We start from the raw sequence: 20,832 nt of genomic DNA on the forward strand, positions 1-20,832 counted from the left end.
TATGAATCGATTATGGCGTGAATCGCTACAATTTAACACTCGGCAAACCAACACGCTCACTCGTAGCGCCGGATAAATTTAAGAAGGAATACGCGTCAATTTCCAAAAGGTACGAGGGGCAGTCTTAGCGAGGGAAAGAAAGATGGAAACTAACGGCATCAGGTTGACCGATAAATTAATGGACATACATGCATCCGCCATCCCGGCACTCTCTCCAGAAAGAGAGGCCCACGGCGACTAACCCCGTGCTCTCGATCGACGTGATGTGGACCGACGCGAGGCGCCGCGACGCCCGTCGCGTCGGAGTAGCGGCCGCGCGCAGCTGCAGCTGTGTCGCTCTTGCCCCGCGAGGATCGTTCAGTGAACGAGGCGGAGCGGTTTCGAGCGGTGTCCGAAACGATAGATGTCTTCTTGCGGTGCTCGTTGTGCAGTGTAGTTATCAAGTTTCGCCATCGAGCGGTACGCGAGCGTACGCTCGTGCGAGCGCAGCGGACTCGCAGTGGTAATAACTTTTATTACACCGCCAGGTAGGAAGATACGGACGCACGTAGACGAACGCACGACGAACGCGACGTAAGGCGCTTCTCCCTGGGGCATCGACGGCGCGAAGGTGCGCCGGGGAGGTCGGGAGGGCGGGAGGGGAGGGCAGGCGACGGGGAAGGATGTCGATGCGCCGTCGGTGGTCGGTTTCGGGGGTTGATTCGCGCCGCGGGGGCGATGAGCGCGCTTCCCTCCGCCCTGAGACTGACCTCCTGCTGCTGCTGCTGCTGCTGGCTCCTGCTGACCTGTCTCGTCGTCTTCCTGATACCTGCACCCTGCACCAGCGACACGCTGCAGCAAATAATAAACCCGGCTCAAAAACAATCAGTAGGTGATGATGACGCGGCGGTGTACGAATCCAGCTATCTCGACGACGATGCCGAAGTCTACGAGGACGAGCAGATAGCCACCGGCAATGGCGACCTCGACGAGGACTGGTTCGGAAATTTTACGGGTAAGTTAGGTCACGGTTCGTATATATTAACTGGATAATCACAGCAATCGATAGCAGGAGAATAACTGTTCAACGAAATTTTCCGACGGTTGGATTTAAATTAAAATTCGATAACGGCGAATTTTTTATAAATGCCTTGATACACCATGGTAGAAATTCTTTCGAGTATATCTCTGATCGAAACGTCGATCAGAATTTCTATCTAAACTGATGAATGATGTATGAGTATTACAATTTGTAAGACGAAAAAAGACGCTGATATCGATATGATTACAGATTCGAACATTTTGAGAAAAGAAGCCAAGATTTATAAAATAGTTCGATGATAGCGTTGTGATGTTAATTCGTTACCTAGGTGATGTCAGGAGAAATCATATTTCAATATCAAACATCGTATAAACTTGCTAAAATATAACTTTTTTAACGAATAAAAAAAATAATTTCTGTGCATTGATAAAAAATTAAATAATATCAAGAAATGTAAATACAAATATAAAGATATATGTGTATAAATATAGAAATTGAAGAAATATCACAAAGTAATGCCAAGTTTCTAAAAAGATAATTATTAATTAGAAAAAGATAATTATTATGCTAATCAAATTGTTGAAAGATTTTACAAGTCAAGAAATTGTTTGAGGAAATAAGATACAATTAGATGAAAATTAAATAATGTATAAGAAAAATATTATGAGAGAGAAAATAAACGAACAGTAATAGAGAGTAATAGAGAAAATTATTATTACTATGTTTGAGTTTATTCAATAATTAACGTTCATTTAACATAATTTACAATCAAAATATGTTTGTCCTAGACATAACAATGCTCTATTTCGATCGACGATGTATTTCAAGATTCTTTTCTTTTTGCTTGTATAATACAAACACTTCCTCAGGAATGTTCATCCATTAAAGCATGTCTAAATCATCATTTTCTAATATACATTTTCAAAAGTAATTAAATTAATTCGCCAAATATATAAACGCAATTTTTAAGATAAAATTATGAAACCCATTTAATTTGATTTAAAATTAAAAATATGGTGCTATTTTCAATGAACCATATAAAATATGGTTTTTTTATAAAAATAATTTTTTAAATTGTTCGAAATTATGATAAAGAAAATTTTTTTAATAAATTGTTAAGTCAACTGTAATAATTATAAAATTTTTCCATTCTACTTCAAAAAATCATATATACTAATTAATGTTTCAATTAATGTTTTGCTCAAACCACATTTAAATTTTTGTTAAATGTCGTATCGTGAATATTCTTTTGCTTCAATGAAGATTCAATTTTTTTGCGTCTATCTCATTTTGCTCTTCTTATACACACATTCTTATCTCTTTTCGATTTTATATTAAAACACCTAACCTATTACTTTTACGTTCTAAAGGAAATGAAAAGTGCCTCGAGCGATTTGTCTTCGTGAACGCGTCGATTTAATTAAAAAGGAAACATGTTCTTCTTGATTTTCGCGCCAAGAATGCCACCGGTATTGATTTTAATGGATGCTGCAAGCTCTGCGCGTTCTCTAAGCCCGCGTGTGTCAGTTGAACTGCACATTGTGCCTACGTTTTCCTTAAAAGTAAAGCGCAGGGAAGAATAATGCATTTTTTGCTCTTTCATGATGCATTTTTTTTATTAGAAAAATGCAATCGGGTCGAATGGATTAACAGAAAGAGCAAAACTTAATTGCAATGGTTAGTTATAATATCAAAGTTGATAAATGACCAAATGAGACAAGAACATCAATTTTACTGCCTTTTACTTAAATCTCCGCCGGCAATATAGAATTTTTAAAGACACCATAGATATTTTGATTGTGAATTTTGATAAATTTAAATCTATAAAACTGAACAAAATATAATTCAACTTCTATAATAATAAAAACTCATGTTAAAACTTTGACAAATATACCAAAATTTTTTCAGATTGTTATATAATCTAGAATAATAAAAAAATCTCTGTTTCTCTGTAAGACTCACGGAAGAGTTAAAATTTCATGTTGTTAATAAAGAGTTAATTTCCAAATTAAAAGAGTAAGCTACTCGAGAAATAAATTATTACATGCAAAATAATGAATTAGCAATTAGAGCGATATAAGTATGCTCATTAAAATATCTTTTCACTTAATTTAACATGCTTTTTGGAACTTTCTACGGTTCTTGTTTAATTAATGTAATCCAAGATAATTTTAATGATTGAAACGCATAATTTCTTAATTATACTTAGTATATATAACAGCACATGCTAATCCATCAGACGTTATTAAAACTTTCCGTTAAACTCTTCGTAAATCACGCGAATCTAAATTTTCGCTTGATAAGAGAATTTGATAAAGCACACGCGAACAGTAACGTGTACGCGTACAACGAACTTTAATAAGTATAAATTTAAATGCAACTTGCTAAAGAAATCCAGTCGAGGCCATGCATTTTCAATCGCAAAACTGAAGAAGTACGCAATCATCGCAAAACGGCACATATCGTATTGCACGGACGCTATTATCCGCAAGACAATGAGGTCTGTAATATTGAAATCTCTGCATTTGCATACGCGTCCATAGCGCCGCTAAATGACACGAAACACATTTATCACGCACAACTGTCATTAAATAAGCAATTTATGTGTGTTGATCCGAATAGCCTGCGCAAAAGAACGTCGTAAGTCTTTACAAATAAAGATATCTATATATTTAACATTGCAAATAAATATGCACACGCATGCACGCACGCACGTACACACACACACACACACACATACACACACACACACACACACACACTTATTATTATTATTATTATCAGAATGTAAAATAAAGTATCAACAAACTAAAAATACTAAAGGATTCAAGATAATAAAAGAATTTTAATCTTCTTATATTTGTTAATAGGTAATTTATAATTAAAATAAAAATAGATTTGTGGCTTTAAGAATAAATCAAATATTATATAAGTAAATTATCTGTATAATCTCCGTAATTATTAATATGTTAATAATACGCTTATAAGAAGATAAGGTATAATCAGCAAACAATTGGAATAAACTTATCAATTATGAAGTTAACTGCAAACGTTTTGACTCTAGATTTAAATCCTCTTTAGTGTGGAAGTTAAATGCAAATTACAATATAATAGTCCAGACTCGAAATCTTTGCAGTTAACTTCGTAAATTGGTAAGTATATTACAATTGTTTGCGAATTATATCTTATAAATATATCTTATAAATATATTATTGAAGACTAACTGAAAAGCAACTTATATTGATGTAATTTGATGTAATAAATTATAACAATTATAAGTTGAGAGAATTTGTCTTATTTAAATATATAATTAAAGAATATATCAGTTCACATTTTAGGGAATATTCGATTTTACGAGGAAATTTACGCATATTATAGTTTAAAAGGAGTTAGCAATTGCAGCTTAACCTGTTATAGCGAAATCAACAAAGAATACTGTTTCAATAGTCTAACAGTGAATTCAACAATAATAAATAATAACAATAATAAATAAGTTGGCGCGCTGTCAATTAGATATATCTAAAATCTACAATTGAATTATATAATAAATCGTACAACTTAGAATCATTTGCGTTGTTCCGAAACTGACATTCTAATCATATTATTGCAACAAAATTATTGAAATGATATGTAACAGAAAAATACACAAATTGTATTAATTCTTTTGTTTTGATTAATTACAGTTAATGTTAGTAGGGAAATATATTAAAATGTTTCTAAATTAATGAAAGCAATTAAATTTATTATAAACCCATATAAACGTAATTTTCCTACAAAAGGTAAATTATTTTTCTATTATTTATCTTTTATGTCGCAACGCTCTAAATATTTATAAAACAGTATTGTAAAAAAAATAAACCGTAATAATTTTAAAGTGTATATTCAATCAAAAAAAATTTATAACGCAAATGTAAATTCTCAGTTTTATAATTATTTATTTTATCGTGTATCAAGAATTCTTTGTATTCTTTTCTGTATCGAAAAACCATTTAATATATAAAATGAAAATTAATTATTCATTTGATTCTTTGCAGAAAAAGGACGATACTTGGGCTCACCTTGCGATGTCATATCCTCGTGCAATTCCGAGCTACAGCACGTGTTCTGTGATTCAATCACTGGCCTCTGTGAGTGCGAAAAGTTCTACCCCGTTCGTCTCGGGCCTACCAAGGGATGTGCCAAACGTATGTAAAAGCTAGCAACTAGTTACCCTCACGCCTAACAAGTAGGTCGTTCCGATATCATAACTTCCATGGTAACGGTCGGTGAAAATAAATGTTCGCGCGCTCCTGAATGAAGTCCGGCATGAAAAGACTTTTGTGCACTCGTTTATTTTACACAATGCAAAGCGTAAGAATCATAAATGAATTTTTAAAACTATGATAAGTGAATTAAATGTTTATCTAATATTATTAGAATCCGATCGAAATTTTTACCCACACTGAACCGAAACACTCGAATATATGTCAATTTCAATTAAAACCGAAACCAAAATTAAAAAATAGAAATTTTATAAAAGCTATATATATATATATATATCCCCATATATTACAATATATACTTTTTCTTCATCAATATATACTTCATCAATATATTTTTCTTCATCATAATTTATTGAAGCAATAATTAAATATCCGCTGAAATCGAAAACTGAAATTTCGGTTGTGTGTTAATTTTGGCCAAAGAATATAAATACTTCTTCTTTATAAATATCATAATTTAATTATTGAAACAATAATTACACAAATTAAAATTAATATTTATAAAAAAGAGTTATATGGTTTCAGTGTCAAACTGACACGTAATGAGTATTCGTTTTCAATTTCGGTAAAAATTTTGGTCTAGATATTATATCAAAAACATCAGAGATTTAAAAAATAATAAATTAATAGACATCATGGAAAACATTTCAAGCTACAATATAAAGTTATAAAACTCTGAATTAAACAGCGTTTTGTTAACAATTTGAGAAAAGATTTGAAGCCATATCGTATATTTAATATAAATGAAACTTTAAATTCCTATTGAATAAAAGATATGTTCCTCAATAAGTAAGTTCGAGTTATCGATTCTTTCAGCCAAAAAGCTCGGAGAGCAGTGCTTCTATCGTGCGACGTGCACTTTTGCGGATCAACATTCAACGTGCACGCAAGTTCAACACAATGCAGTATGCGATTGCGAGGAGGGATATCACAGGGTTGCTCTGTCTAGGCCTAACAAGAAAGTTTTCTGCGCGGAGGGTATACTATTTATCTTTGACATTTCTCTTGATCACGCCTATTCTATACTTTGTAATCCGATCGCGAGATTTTTGTAATTAAAAATTCCGTCGGCATAATATTGATTTTTATTACCTACTTTAATTTATAAATAAATTTAACATTTATTAATCTAATATTTGGCCAATTATTGCAAATATTGAAATAAATTTCACGATTGGAGCGAAGTATATATACTTTAATATCTCTTTCGATCCGCATCGTGTCATGTCCTTCTTTAATTCGTCTTAATCTGACTCGATAGATTTGGTGCTGATAACTACGGACATTCCTACCCTACTCTGCATAGCATCGGGGATAGCCATCTTTACAGGGATGATATGCTTCGTACTCAAATTATTCAGTAGGGCGAGGTATTCAAGGCCGCGGCATTACGCCAATGCCAATCATGCGCCACCTATGCTGTTTTCCAGTGATACGGGTAAATAATGACCAATTATTTCCGGCATTCTACAAAGTCTGGTAGATCAGAAAATTTATAGTTATTTTAATCACGAAATACACGTTAGCTCTCGACTGAAAAAAATCGCTAGTAGTAATCCGTTTCTGCGAATTTCCAGCGATGTGGATAAATAACGATCAATTAATTCGAATATTCTATGAAAAGCAAGGTCTGATAGATCAGAGAATTTAAAGTTATCGCAATTACAAAAAAAATGTTAGCTATTTAGAAGATATTAATCACAAGTATAAGTAATCTATTGTTAGCATTTCCTTAATAATTGTTTGTTAGAATCGATAACATATATTATAATATTTCACTTTTTCAAAATGAAAGAAATTTGACGTATTTGTGTTATAATTAATAATATGATAGTATTACAATAAAGAATAGACTATTTTCAAACGTACTATCACTATCGTAACTTAACATATTTCAATCTTCTCTTCCAAGTTAAAAATATTCATTCTGGCTAGAAAAAAACTGAGATTAATTTATAAACAAAATTAGAATACAGAATGTCTTCCTTAAATTCAGAGAATTTACAATACTTTTATATTTAAAAATATTATAATTATGATTATACAGAAGAAAATATGTTATTTCGGACAAAATACGAGCAAATTATTTATATCTCATGATTTTCCTAAAACTGCACCATTTAATGCGTCCTTATATGTATAATTCGACAATAATAATTCTCCTTCTTGAAGAACCTACTTTCGCTTCTGTGAAATCAATAGAATTCATCTCTATATCGATACGATGCATAGTATATTCTAAAGAGAAATATCTATTCTCGTTACTTACGACGTCATACAGCAAACTATACTTTAAAATCAGATGCAGCAAAAGTGAGAAGTTTTAAGTGTACTTCATAAAATAAAAAACTCTACACCTTTTCGAGCAGAAAAAAAACTAAATATATCTTCCTACTTCAAAATAATACAGTAAAAAAGCAATTTTTTCATACTCATGAACAAGTTTTTTTCAACAATAATTTCTAAATATTTTGTAAAACAAATATCGATTACACGAGCACCTTATTTTCGTTTTAAACAAAAATGATTTCTACAATTTTATTCTGGTTACGTCTCTCTGATATCGAAAAATATAAAATCTCCAAGCAATATATTGTATAATATCGGTGTATGTAACGTATATCTGATGTAAACAGACAGGATCAGAAATATCTCGTTTAAAAAGTCGGACGATTGACTTGCCGGGATATCTCATCCAAAAGGTCAAACGAAACGTCCATCACGTTTGCAAATGTGAAAAAAGCCATGAAGCGCCGTCCATTACACGAACAGCGCGTGTCTTTATATACGGAAATAACTCCCTGAAAATAAATTTCACAGGCATACCGCTGACGTTGCATGGACGTCCGTCGTCGCGATCGAGTCAGCGAAGCAGCAACGCCGGACCCCTCAGCTGCGCGTTCACCAGGAGACCCAGCAGCGGAGGTAGTCGCGGACCTCTGGTACCGGCGTCCAGAGCAGGTGCGGCACGGGCCGCCGCTATCTTGCTTATATCGTGTCACCTGCAGGCGACCAAGGACGGCAACAAGCATCGACGTACCCTTAGTGACGTAGCCGAGGGATCGACCGACGGCCCCGGTAGACGATCTCGTCTCTCTCTCTCTCTCTTTCTTTCTTTCTTTTTCTACCTCTCTATTGCTCTTTGAGTATCTCACATTCTGTTGTGTACGTATAAATACGCGTCCCATAACTCTCTTAGACATTCGCGCCTTACTTATCGATCTACATTATTGGGTAACCGAAATTCGGTCTACATTTACATATACGCGATTCGTGTATGAATGACATGACACAAAGAATAACACGCCTGCTTTCATCGGGCAATATTGTTATCGGTATCATTATCGCTATGTTCATTCATACAAGTGTTCTGGCAGTGACAGATTCATATGTTCTTATCATCACTGTGTGTAACTCTGTGTTTTCTAATTCTCTCTCTCTCTCTCTCTCTCTCTCTCTCTCTCTCTCTCTCTCTCTCTCCTCCCCCCCCCCTCCCCACCTCCTCTATTTCTCTTCTATACTTCCTTTATGTTCATCAGCTCGCTTCTTATGCTGACAACAATGGTGTAATTGCGAAAGGAAGGTTTTTTTATGATAACAATTAATGATGACGATAGCAACGATGCTTCATGCCAAATCATATCATTGTCGCTGTTGCTGTTACATAGTCATGGTAACTAGCTGTTGTCGATGGTTGTTTTATTGTTAGACCTTCATGTTTCATTCGAAATCCTGGCTCTTGATAATCTCGTTTAATATCCATATATATAATAAGTCTTACTCGCTGGTCAAATGATCGTTCCACATTAATATTATTTGAATATAAAAAAAAAATTCACAGTTTTTGGATACAATTAATTAACTATCCTTGTTAACTTCAGTCAGCTGTCCTTACATCACTGTAACACAATTGCTATTTACTGTTCATGCATTTCTTTAGTTGCTAGTTGTACACGATGTTAGGACAATTAAACTAACTAGTTAACAAGAATCGCATTAATATACAATATATATTAGTACGATTCGTATGACGTTTCCATTAAAACTCAGAAATTAAAGTATGCTTCCTTGGCTGCCAACGTCGCAAATAAAATAATTAATAAAGTAAATTTTCATATACATAAAATATGATATAAATAATATCTCAAAAAAATCATATAAGCAACAGGTCTGTATTTATAGAAAAAGAAATGTGAAATTGCGTATAAAACGTATTACAAGTGTGTTACGAGATAGCAAGATAGCAGCGGCCGATTTCGTTGCTCGTTTACAAGTGATTCGTTTCTGGTAAGACGTAGAGAGACACGAAATCTTTACGCACTAGCTAGCTCGCTGCACACACACATTTACACACAAATATATAATCGCGTTAACAATAATTTAGGGACCAGTTTCACGGGAGATGTTATAGCCTTATAAAAGCTGAGAAAGATTTATAAAGTTTTATAAAATTAACGATAATAAAAAAGCAAATGTTCAGTTAGTCAATAAATATTTTTAATTTTCTCACCGGAAAACTGAATCCCTATACGCCAAAATAATATTTACAATATTTTTTATAATAGTTCGCTTTGCCAACATAAGTATTTCTTAAAAACTTGCTTTTCAAATATATGTATATATGTATATATCGTAAAACGCATCTTAGTAAACTTTGCAATCATATCACATACTTACAGGCATTTAATACCGCTATCAATCAAATTTACGTATTATTTAAATATCAGTAAAATATATAGCACATACACATAACATAAAATTAACACATACACATAATATAAAATTTTTTTTATATTTCTTTTTATTATTTCGTAAGTTACTCCAATTTTCATTTGCTATTTTTCAATCAAGCATGTTTAAGTCTGTATTATAAATAGAGAATGGAAGTAATTCGTAACAAAGTTACAGTTACAAATTACTTTTTTAGTAACTTCACTGGTAACTGCGTTACTTTTTTTTAGTAATTCTAATGGTAATGTAGTTACATTTTGTTGGTAACAATATAACAAATGAATTTTACTTTTATCCGTTCCTTTGCACACGATTAGACATGGTTTGATTGGACACAAATCATCGATTTTAAAAAAGTAACGGAAAAGTGATAAAAAGCTACTCAAGTAACAGTAACAAGTTACTTTTAAAAATCGGTACCTATAGTAATGATAATTTGTTACTTTTTCTACTGGGAAACAAATAACTGTAACTTTTAAAAAATAACTTTCCATTCCCTGATTATAAATACTTTAACTTCCTTGCATTTAATTTCAACATGCATGAGTTATTTTACAGAATATATTACATTATACGCACAGAATTATATATTACGTTGTAAAACATGCAACATTACAGCACACTTTGTAGACTAGCGTTTTTTTAAATAAGATAATTAGCATGTATCTAAGTTCTCTTACTCAAAAAAATATCAGGAATAGACATATATTTTTAATAATTAATTTATTTTTGTTATTGTATCTTTACTGTTATTGTTTACTTTTTTAATAATGCAATGTTATTTTTACTCCTGTTCTCGTATGCTCATTCACATTCCATTTATTCAATTTGTAGCACAATATTTTTTCGCAAGTTTCCATTCTTATCGCTTCATCAAATATTTATCGCGTTAAAGATACCGCAAGAATATATATTACAATTCGCACTTGTTGTTAGAAATTACAATCTTAGATAGCTCAGATTAGAGATTATCTAGTATACGTAATATATAGTTCTTTTACTTCCTTTTTCAACATTATATTGTATTTCTCATAGCATAGAAAGTAGAACTATTAGAGAATACGCTGATATCCCTACAATGTGGTTCTTTTTTTCGCATAGGTTCCCGCCGTCCTAGCTTAGCGTCAGTTCATAGTTCGACGTCTTCATCCCGTAGTTACAGTGCACGTCGACTCGAGAAGGAGAGGAACGACAAGGAGCAACGCCAGGCGCTTCAGGAACTTCGGCTAGCTAAGCAACGAGAGCAAACACAACAACAGCAGCAACAGGTAGCACCGACGCCTAGTCCTAGGACTCCCCATTCCACAGATGAATTGTTGCCTTCGGTCGAAGAGGGGAAGGAAGTTTTCTACAACGAGGTAAATCATTTTCGATCGATATCTCTTGAAATTCGGTATCTATCATTGTTCATCATTATCAGTGATAATTTAATATTGAGAAGTAGCTCGGGAGGCTTCATTATTATGAAATTCAGATTTAAAACTTCAATGCCATGTATCCGATAATCATTGCAGTACTATTTTCTGCTATTAAATTTAAAATGTATTATAGCTATTATTTTTTAGTTATTATTCATGTTGTACGATCCTAATAAATTGTTTATTATTATCAAAATATATTATTACAAATCCTTATAGAAATATAATACTGGCTAGTAGTTAATTTATTACAGAAAAAAGATTTGTTTGGAGCATTAAAACCTTTGAACAACATGTTTTTAATTACTTAAAATAAGTAATTAATTATTGTCTTTCAGTATTAAATTGACTAGTATTAGAATTCTGTAAAGGATTTATCATTACGTACAAAATATCTTTGAAAAGTATGTTACATTAAACATATATAGATACTTGATAATTAATGTAAAGCAAACTAGAAAATTAAATTATGATTGTTGTATAGTCGAGTTTTAGACAAGAATTGATTACATTTGCAGCAGGTACCGACGACATCAGACGTATCAGACACCATCCCAACGACGACTATGACGATGATGACGATGACATTAACAACGGCGATAACCACTTCCAATGTAAACACAACCCGAATGGGCGAGATCGCGCCTATGACAACGCCAGCGACCATTTTCGGGACAAGCGTTGCACCACGGGCTTCCGATGACATTTTTCAAGTGTAGTCTTTGTCAAGTATAACAATGTTGCATGACGAAGTCAATGGACTCTCAATTTATTAACGATCTTTTTATTGTATTTGCAAGAATCAATCGTCAACAGTATCAAGATGGAAACGCGTACACAAAAGACGTAGAAACATTTTTGCGATAAAATAAAGCTCTGTATCAATAGAGATAAATGCACAAATACTGCGAATAAGTTAAATCCGTATTTTGCCCACGTTAAAAAGTCAGTTTATGACAAACGACATTAAAAAAAAGCCATTTACGTGAAAAATCTTTCTTACAACAATTATACAAAGAATCGCGATTTGTAATTTTATAACTCTCTCTCTTTCTCTCTCTCTCTCTCTCTCTCTCTCTCTCTCTCTCTCTCTCTCTCTCTATTAAATTTTTAATTTATTTCGAAAAATTTAAGCGCGAATTAAAAATTATACGTTTACTTCTTTAATTTAAAATATTACAATTTTTAAGCTCACCCACAGCATAAATTTTCAAAGGATGTTCTAGATACGTCTGACCGGATGTCTGATATCTTAAAGACGTTTCCAAGACGCTTCGGATAAAGTATACTATGGACGAGTTCAAAATAATACGTTATTATGTATTTGATCCAATTTAATCTAATTTAATGCATAATTACGGAATTTTTAATTTATCTTTTTTTGCTTTTATATAGTTTGGAACATAGATATTGAAAATTGATGCTGACTTTATAATACGGACGAAGTATTACTGCAGATACAAGGCACTTTCTGGATGAATGTATGTATATACTTGGGCACAAGTGTACTTAATGAATTAGAAGGTGGCGACATATTTTTACTTGATACTTAAACTGATAAGAATTTATGAAAATGCTTGGAAAAAAGCAGGGTTTAACGATACAATCAGAGCAATGGAATAACGGAAATTTTGGATGGACAATAGGTACAAGCAAAAATATTGGAAGAGCTTAACATCTATGTGTGAGTTGGAGAGAAAACATTTATGCTTAATGTGTAAAGATTCAAAGTTGATGAGACAAAATATTCCAAAATAAATTGAGAAAAGAGCGTTTCAATGCTTTGAAGTAATTGAATTGAGAAACCATATATTCGCTAAATGAATGAATTTGTTTGATCCAAAAATTTTTGGTTATAAGATATATAATTTTATAAAGCTCATTGTCAGCAAAGAGACTGCATTTAGAAATTAACTCTGTCAGAAATAAATTGGATAATATCAATACCCAGACGGCACAGAATATTTATAATAAATATTTATTACTATTCATTTTTTTGAAACGTTATATAGATATTTTAGACATATTTATATAAAGCTTTATTCAAAATATTATTAAAATATAGATTAAATATTTTATGTAGTACTTATGATGAATATAAATAAATATTTATAGCAATTATCTTTTACTTGAATTCTGATGTCTTATTAAGTACTTTCATAGCATTTACTACATTTACAATAAATATTTCATAATATTTACAATAAATGTTTATGATCTGCAATCTACTCCACAAAAATATTTACAAAATATTTCAAATAAGTCTTATAAATATTTTGTACATATTCTATAAATATTGTGTGCTGTCTAAGTAATTCATAACAAGAAGTTGTTCTAACTAGTCCAACTAGTTGTTTTGATTAAAATAATTTAATTTATAATATTGTAATCATATCGAAATATGTAATTACATATCAGATATATGCATTATAATGATAAAAGCATTGATTCGCTTGACAATATTACTATAAAAAATGCATAATAAAATGAAGTTCCCTTTTTATAATTCTCATAATACGTATGAATATAAACGTACTTCATTCAGAGTACATACAATAAAAAATATTCAGTTTTCATCAAGATAAATTGCATTATTATGTAAAAATTATGATCGAGTCTCTCATTTCGATGACAATATATATCTGTTTAATAATTATTGCATAGTTACAAATAATTGTCATACAATCGTTTGTTTTAAATTAAATTCATAAGCGACTTTGTGAAATTGTTCATCAGCGTGTGATTACATATCAACAGGTTCTAAGACATTCCATTCAATTTCGATCGAAATCGTTGTATCATAAATTTTTCATTGAAAAATTACGTAGAAAAATTATTGAAGGGATAATCTCGAGTGGAAATCGAGACTAAATATACTTCAATATATAAAAATGATACAAAAATAATATAATCTATAGTTCGGACTTAACAAAATACAATTATAAAAGCCACGAGAATTACGCCGCATTGTTGCTATTGCAGTTACTTCGCTTTGCTAATTGAAGTGGCGTGCAATATCAGGTGATTTGTTTTATTTTCCCAACGCAAACATTCCGTTGACTTGTTTTTAGGCATGAAAAATGAAATGACTTGTGCATTCGTTAAATATGTACACAGCGCGATGTCTTTTATACCCTTAGACGAATGCAGCAAAATATCTATATGTAGATATTGCATATAAATATTGTAGAAAATTTGTTGAAAATAAATCACTATCACCTGCCTTCGTTTAAACACAATCAGTCGTCATACAAACGAAACGAGGACTTCGATTGTATGTGAATTTCCATTTTGTTAATTATTATTTGAAAATCAATTAAATTAGTTAGATCATATTTCCATACAATACATAAGATACTTTTAAATTAAATAAAAAAAAATTTCATTTCTAAAATATTTCACGATGTCTAAAAATTCGAATGACTCGAGAAAACTGCGAAATCTTCTCTACTGCGTCATATTTCATATTATACTGTCATATTCTACAATTGTTTGCTGACATTAATCGTAAGTTAACATAATCGATGCATTTCGACACGAGCCTTCCAAATGCAATCTTTGGTCACTAGATTTGTATAAAGTGTAAAACATAAAATTATTAAGAAACATTATACCAAGCAGAACAACAATAAATAAGTCACATTATAACATCAAAATGATATTAAAATCGTTGAATCGTTATTAATTGAAAAGTGTACATTTAGTAATCATTTTAAAATTATTTTCACGTCATTTTGATATTATAATGACTTGTATTATGAGTATATATCATATATACACGTGATATCACACGTTCGTAATTAAAGATTTATCTACGGAAAATCGGAGATGCATCAGAGAGGCGTAAATCTATTGTTATAGCAAAACGTATATCAACATTCTCGTGTTCGGATAATTTACGCTGCCTTTTCCCGAATAAATAATAAATGAAAAAGAAGATAAAAAGCGTTGAAGAATATTCTTAAACGCTGCATAGCGTGAACGCTGCATAGGCATACATATTTACACATAAAAATTCACGTACACACGTGACACAGAAGTAAGATTATCTGAGGGTCTAAGTACAAAGACGGCCGTATCTGAATCGTGAAACGTGAGTCGTAGTTATAAGTCAACACACAATGTTTTGGCGCAACTATACATCGATATGGCATACATAATTACGCCAGAACATTGTGTATTTGTCTACACTTATGACTCACGTTCCACAACTCAGTTACGGTCGTCTTTATACTCAGCCCTTACGTATTGTGTTCGACAACGATCGCACCTGGTTATTAGGCTCGGTCACAACTGTCGATCGATGATCTATTATCATTAAGGAAAGAAGTGGAGGAGAAGATATATGAACTTATATCACATAACACAGCCCACATTTCTCCGAGATACTCAATACTCGACTTGCCGCCTGATTTACAAAAGTCGATGTTATCGTTTTATCCCGGTTTTAAATGTTTACTTATGTATAATAAGATTGTAATATAGTCGTTGAGCCAAATAAAGCTCGTTTTTCGATATAAGACATATGTAGATGCGTGTAATTATTTCTTCTTAAGTTAAAACGTTGCTGAAAAAGAAAAGGAGTTCAAAAAATTAACGCAAGATTTCCATAATACAAAACTTCTTGCATTGTTAATGTACATCGTTCCTCTCTCTTCGCCCAAGGAGATTCATTTAATTTACTAAAATCGCGTTATGCTTATGAAGGACAGTTAATGGCACGCAATCTAAACTTCATTAATGTTACAGAAGTAATATATCGTTCTTTATTCTACGTGAAACATTAGGGAGAACGACATTTATCAATGTGTTTGGCTTTTACACAAACTTTATTATTCTTTCTCCAAAATATTATATATCACAAAAAGCTTCAATGTAATCATTTGCAACTTATTGCGAAACGTGTTGGAAATTAGGAAGAAGAGGTACTAGCAAGAAAAGGTGAAAATGGAGGAAGAAATTCATGTGCAAGTGGAAGACAACTCGCCCTCTATAGAACACAGTTTACGTCTGATATCGTATACTTCCTGGCTTCTCGGTGTTGGCATTGCACGTCCGCGAAAGTGTCCCAAGGCCATCACAATAACGCTACGAATTGTTCACCTGGCTGTGTGTTCCGTTATCGTAGCGTATGGCGCAATAGATTTCTTCACCTTCGGTAGTGTCTTCAAAAGTGACATATTCAAGATCATGTACTACATGAACAAGGTGATGTGCTATGTATCGACATACTACTACGTTTATCATGGGATCAGACAATACGACAAGTGGCCGGAGTTGATGGACAGAATAAAGGAGATAGATCAGAAGATCAGAAAGGAAATCCCCATGAATGATCGGTCTATAAAAAATGTAGAAACGCTAGCTATTCTCATGATATTCGCTTGTGGCCCTTTGTCCCTCATCGTGCACGCCCTGTATTACTACTTTACACGTCCTGAAAACATTTTTGCGTCCGACTTGCTACTTTATTATACGATAGCCCAGTCATTGATCAACAGTTTTGTCTTTGATGTTGTCGTCTATGTTTTGTATCGTAGATTTCAAACGATAAATGAATTGATCGACCAACTGGATCAGCTATTCGGTGCACTGTGGATCGCGCTCAAGATTAGACGCATCAGAGAATTGCATACCGGTGAGTCTTTTCAAATATTATCTTTTGTCAATGAAAGTAAAGGACTGATGAGTTTTAACAGGTTCTTCATGAATTCAATTTCAATTTTATAATGCGTGCAATTATTTTGTGCGATGATATTTTTTATTATTATAATGTACAATTTATCTAACACACCGAAAATAATTTTAATAAAGATTGAAACGATATCTGTGGCTATGTAGTAGATTATAGAACATTATTTATGAATTTTTCAATATATTTCATGTGTTTTTCAGTATAGTTAATGTGTATAAAATTTGATTAGTACAGTTTTGTTTACTTCTGTTGGTTTTTATCTTACAAAACCAGAAATATCTTTTTAATTATCTTTTGTATTGTAATTCGACACATACGCACACACTATCGAATTGCAATATAAAAGATAATTAAAAAGAGATTTCGAGCCCCATATATATATATATATATATATATATATATATGGCTAGAAATGTAATTCTAATATGAAGATGATTATATTGACTCAAAATTTTGTTGAACAAGTTGTATTATGTAGGTATCTGTGATCTCGTTATCATGGTGAACGATATTCATGGCTTTCATCTCCTTCTCTGTTCGGCGAACTGCTTCACTATGGTTGTGGCTACTCTATTTAGGATCTACATGGGTGTCGTGGAAAAGAATTATGCGTTCATGGTGATAAATAATATTCTTTGGATTCTGTATGCCACGCAGTTCGGGCTGATGTGCTGGATTTGCACGCTCGCGCGTAAAGAATCTGATAAGATTGGGATAAGTATATATGCGATTGTATTGAATTGCAAACCTATGAATCTTGATAAGCTGAACGGTGCGAGGAATCAATCAAATCTAGAGATGTCACCACCATTGGAAGGACCGGATGGCGAACAAAATTCTAATCGGAGCAGCAGTTACAATCTGAACTATGTTGTCATGGAAAATATTTTACGCAAAAATCTGGACCGAGACTGTGTCAGGAACGAGGTCAATGATTTTTCGATTCAACTGCAACAGCATCGAATAGCATTTACAGCCTGCGATTTCTTCGAAATGAACAATGCTCTGCTCAGTAATGTGAGTACACAATTCGTTAAAATTTATATATAAAATTTATTTAAAAATTTATATAAAACTTCTTTCAAATTTTAATAAATAGGAATTAAAGGAAATTTATTTTTTTATTATTCTGCAGTTCGTCGGAGTGATTACCACTTATCTAATAATCCTCGTTCAATTTTATCGACCTGAAAATCCAGATGTGCAATTCAATAGAAAATTCCGCTAAGCGGAATATTATTGTGGTAAGAAATTAAAAAAACATCATAGTTTTTTAAAATTAATATTAAATATATTAATAAATTAATTTATTATAACAAACTTATTACTATATAATACAATACAATTACATTAACACAGCTCGTAATATCTTAGAAAATAAAAAATTTATTTTTACAAAGAATAAACTGAAATGAGCGTACTGAATTGAAGTCAATGATAAAATGTTGTTGAATGTGAAACAAAATTAAATGATACGAAATTTAGTGTAATTGTAATAAAAGAAGAACAGAAGTTCGTTTCATTTAATCAACTTCCTCGATGGTTGGTCCAGCGCCACCGGCACCAGGATTGGCTCCTGCTCCGCCAGCACCAGGGAACCCACCAGGCACTCCACCACTTTGGTATAGTTTTGTGACGATAGGATTGCATAAAGCTTCCAGTTCCTTCTGCTTGTCAACGAACTCTTCCTTCTCTGCCAATTGATTGGCATCCAACCAGGAGATGACTTCGTTGCATTTAGAAAGAACTTTCTCCTTATCGGACGCATCAATCTTATCTTTAACTTTGTCGTCCTCCATTGTGCTCTTCATGTTGAAGCAATATGACTCGAGAGCATTCTTGGCGGAAATCCTCTCCCGCTGCTGCTCGTCCTCCGATCGGTACTTTTCGGCTTCATTCACCATCCTCTCTATGTCTTCTTTCGACAAACGACCCTTATCATTGGTAATCGTGATCTTATTTTCCTTGCCCGTAGATTTCTCGATCGCAGAGACATTCAATATGCCTGCAAAATGAAATACACGGAAATATGAGAAATAGAAAACGTTATATAAAACATTATAATAATTAATTTAACAATGATTTTCGACTTGAAGTTATCAATGTTTGCTATATGTTTGCAACTTACCATTGGCGTCGATATCGAAAGTGACTTCGATTTGCGGAACACCTCTTGGTGCTGGAGGAATGCCCGTCAGCTCAAATTTGCCAAGGATATTATTATCTTTCGTCATCGCTCTCTCTCCCTCATAGACCTGGATGAGCACTCCTGGTTGATTATCGGAGTATGTGGTGAACGTCTGGGTCTGTTTTGTTGGTATTGTCGTGTTCCTCTTAATCAAAGTGGTCATAACGCCGCCAGCGGTCTCAATACCCAATGATAACGGAGTCACGTCCAGCAGAAGTAGATCTTGGACTTCCTCAGATTTGTCGCCGTGCAGAATGGCCGCCTGAACTGCTGCACCATAAGCAACAGCCTCGTCTGGATTAATGGATTTGTTCAGTTCCTTGCCGTTAAAGAAATCTTGAAGTAACTTCTGAATTTTTGGTATTCTAGTGGAACCACCGACTAGAACGATGCTGTGAACTTGAGCTTTATCCATCTTGGCATCTCTAAGAGCCTTTTCCACGGGTTCGAGAGTGCTTCTAAACAGATCAGCGCAGAGCTCCTCGAATCTGGCTCTAGTGACCGATGTATAGAAGTCAATCCCCTCAAACAATGAATCAATCTCAATGCTCGCCTGCGTCGACGAGCTCAACGTTCTCTTTGCTCTCTCGCAAGCAGTCCTTAAACGTCTCAGAGCTCTCTTGTTACTGCTCAGATCTTTCTTGTATTTCCTTTTGAATTCTTGCACAAAATGGTTCACCATTCGGTTATCAAAGTCCTCACCACCAAGATGCGTGTCGCCAGCCGTGGATTTCACTTCGAAGATACCATCCTCGATCGTCAGAATCGACACGTCAAAGGTACCACCACCCAAGTCAAAGATCAGAACATTCTTTTCACCTGCAGCCTTTTTATCAAGACCATATGCTATCGCAGCGGCTGTGGGCTCGTTTATTATTCTGAGAACGTTTAAGCCAGCAATAGCGCCGGCATCCTTTGTCGCTTGTCTCTGAGAGTCATTGAAATAAGCTGGCACAGTGATGACGGCATTTGTTATAGTTTTACCCAGGTACGCCTCCGCCGTCTCCTTCATCTTCGTCAAGACCATAGAGGACACCTCCTCGGGGAAGAAAGTCTTCATCTCACCCTTATAAGACACTTTGATTTTTGGTTTGCCGCCATCATTGACCACCGTGAATGGCCAGTGTTTCATGTCGCTCTGCACCGTCGCATCATCGAAACGACGACCGATCAAACGCTTTGCATCTTTAGAGAAAAACGATAAGAGATTCATAAATTGTCTGTTCCTTTAAAAATTATTTTTTAGAAGCATAGTGCGATGAAATGAAGAGGATCCTGTGTCAGATTATAAAAGAATGATTGCGATTTGTTGAATTGGCGCCAAGCCGAAAAACAGATTGTACGAAGATAATTTCATGTAAAAAAAATCATGAAATATAATCTATCGTAAATTTTATTTTGTAATCGTGAAAATAGATCCAAAGAAATTCATAAAATAATTATTGCATGTTATAATATATAAAATATGAAAACCTATATACATATATTATAACATATATTTCTATTTTATATTTAAA

The 20,832-nt window shown here is 33.2% G+C and overlaps 3 protein-coding genes across 3 annotated transcripts in view; 2 read left to right on the forward strand and 1 right to left on the reverse strand.

The window, feature by feature from the left end:
- Positions 1-666: 666 nt before the first annotated feature.
- Positions 667-12,151, forward strand: LOC108693365. Its single transcript, XM_018202259.1, has 7 exons — positions 667-994; positions 5,056-5,205; positions 6,100-6,261; positions 6,545-6,721; positions 8,104-8,361; positions 11,116-11,372; positions 11,951-12,151. Exons 1-7 carry the CDS (start codon positions 718-720, stop codon positions 12,149-12,151), a joined length of 1,482 nt encoding a protein of 493 aa, XP_018057748.1. The 5' UTR covers positions 667-717.
- Positions 12,152-16,379: 4,228 nt separating this feature from the next.
- LOC108693276 lies at positions 16,380-18,355 on the forward strand. The gene is made up of 3 exons (XM_018202148.1): positions 16,380-17,070; positions 17,606-18,144; positions 18,263-18,355. Exons 1-3 carry the CDS (start codon positions 16,380-16,382, stop codon positions 18,353-18,355), a joined length of 1,323 nt encoding a protein of 440 aa, XP_018057637.1.
- Positions 18,356-18,417: 62 nt separating this feature from the next.
- LOC108693386 (heat shock 70 kDa protein cognate 4) overlaps positions 18,418-20,832 on the reverse strand; it is a 5,094-nt gene continuing 2,679 nt past the window's right edge. Inside the window, exons 3-4 of the mRNA XM_018202278.1 lie at positions 19,256-20,500; positions 18,418-19,132 (exon numbers count right to left, since the gene is read on the reverse strand). Of these exons, the coding sequence (XP_018057767.1) occupies positions 18,651-19,132; positions 19,256-20,500 (1,727 nt within the window). The 3' untranslated portion in view covers positions 18,418-18,650. The remainder of the gene's footprint in view (positions 19,133-19,255; positions 20,501-20,832) is intronic.

This window comes from Atta colombica, unplaced genomic scaffold (genome assembly GCF_001594045.1).
Source record: "Atta colombica isolate Treedump-2 unplaced genomic scaffold, Acol1.0 scaffold9, whole genome shotgun sequence".
NCBI lineage: Eukaryota > Metazoa > Arthropoda > Insecta > Hymenoptera > Formicidae > Atta > Atta colombica.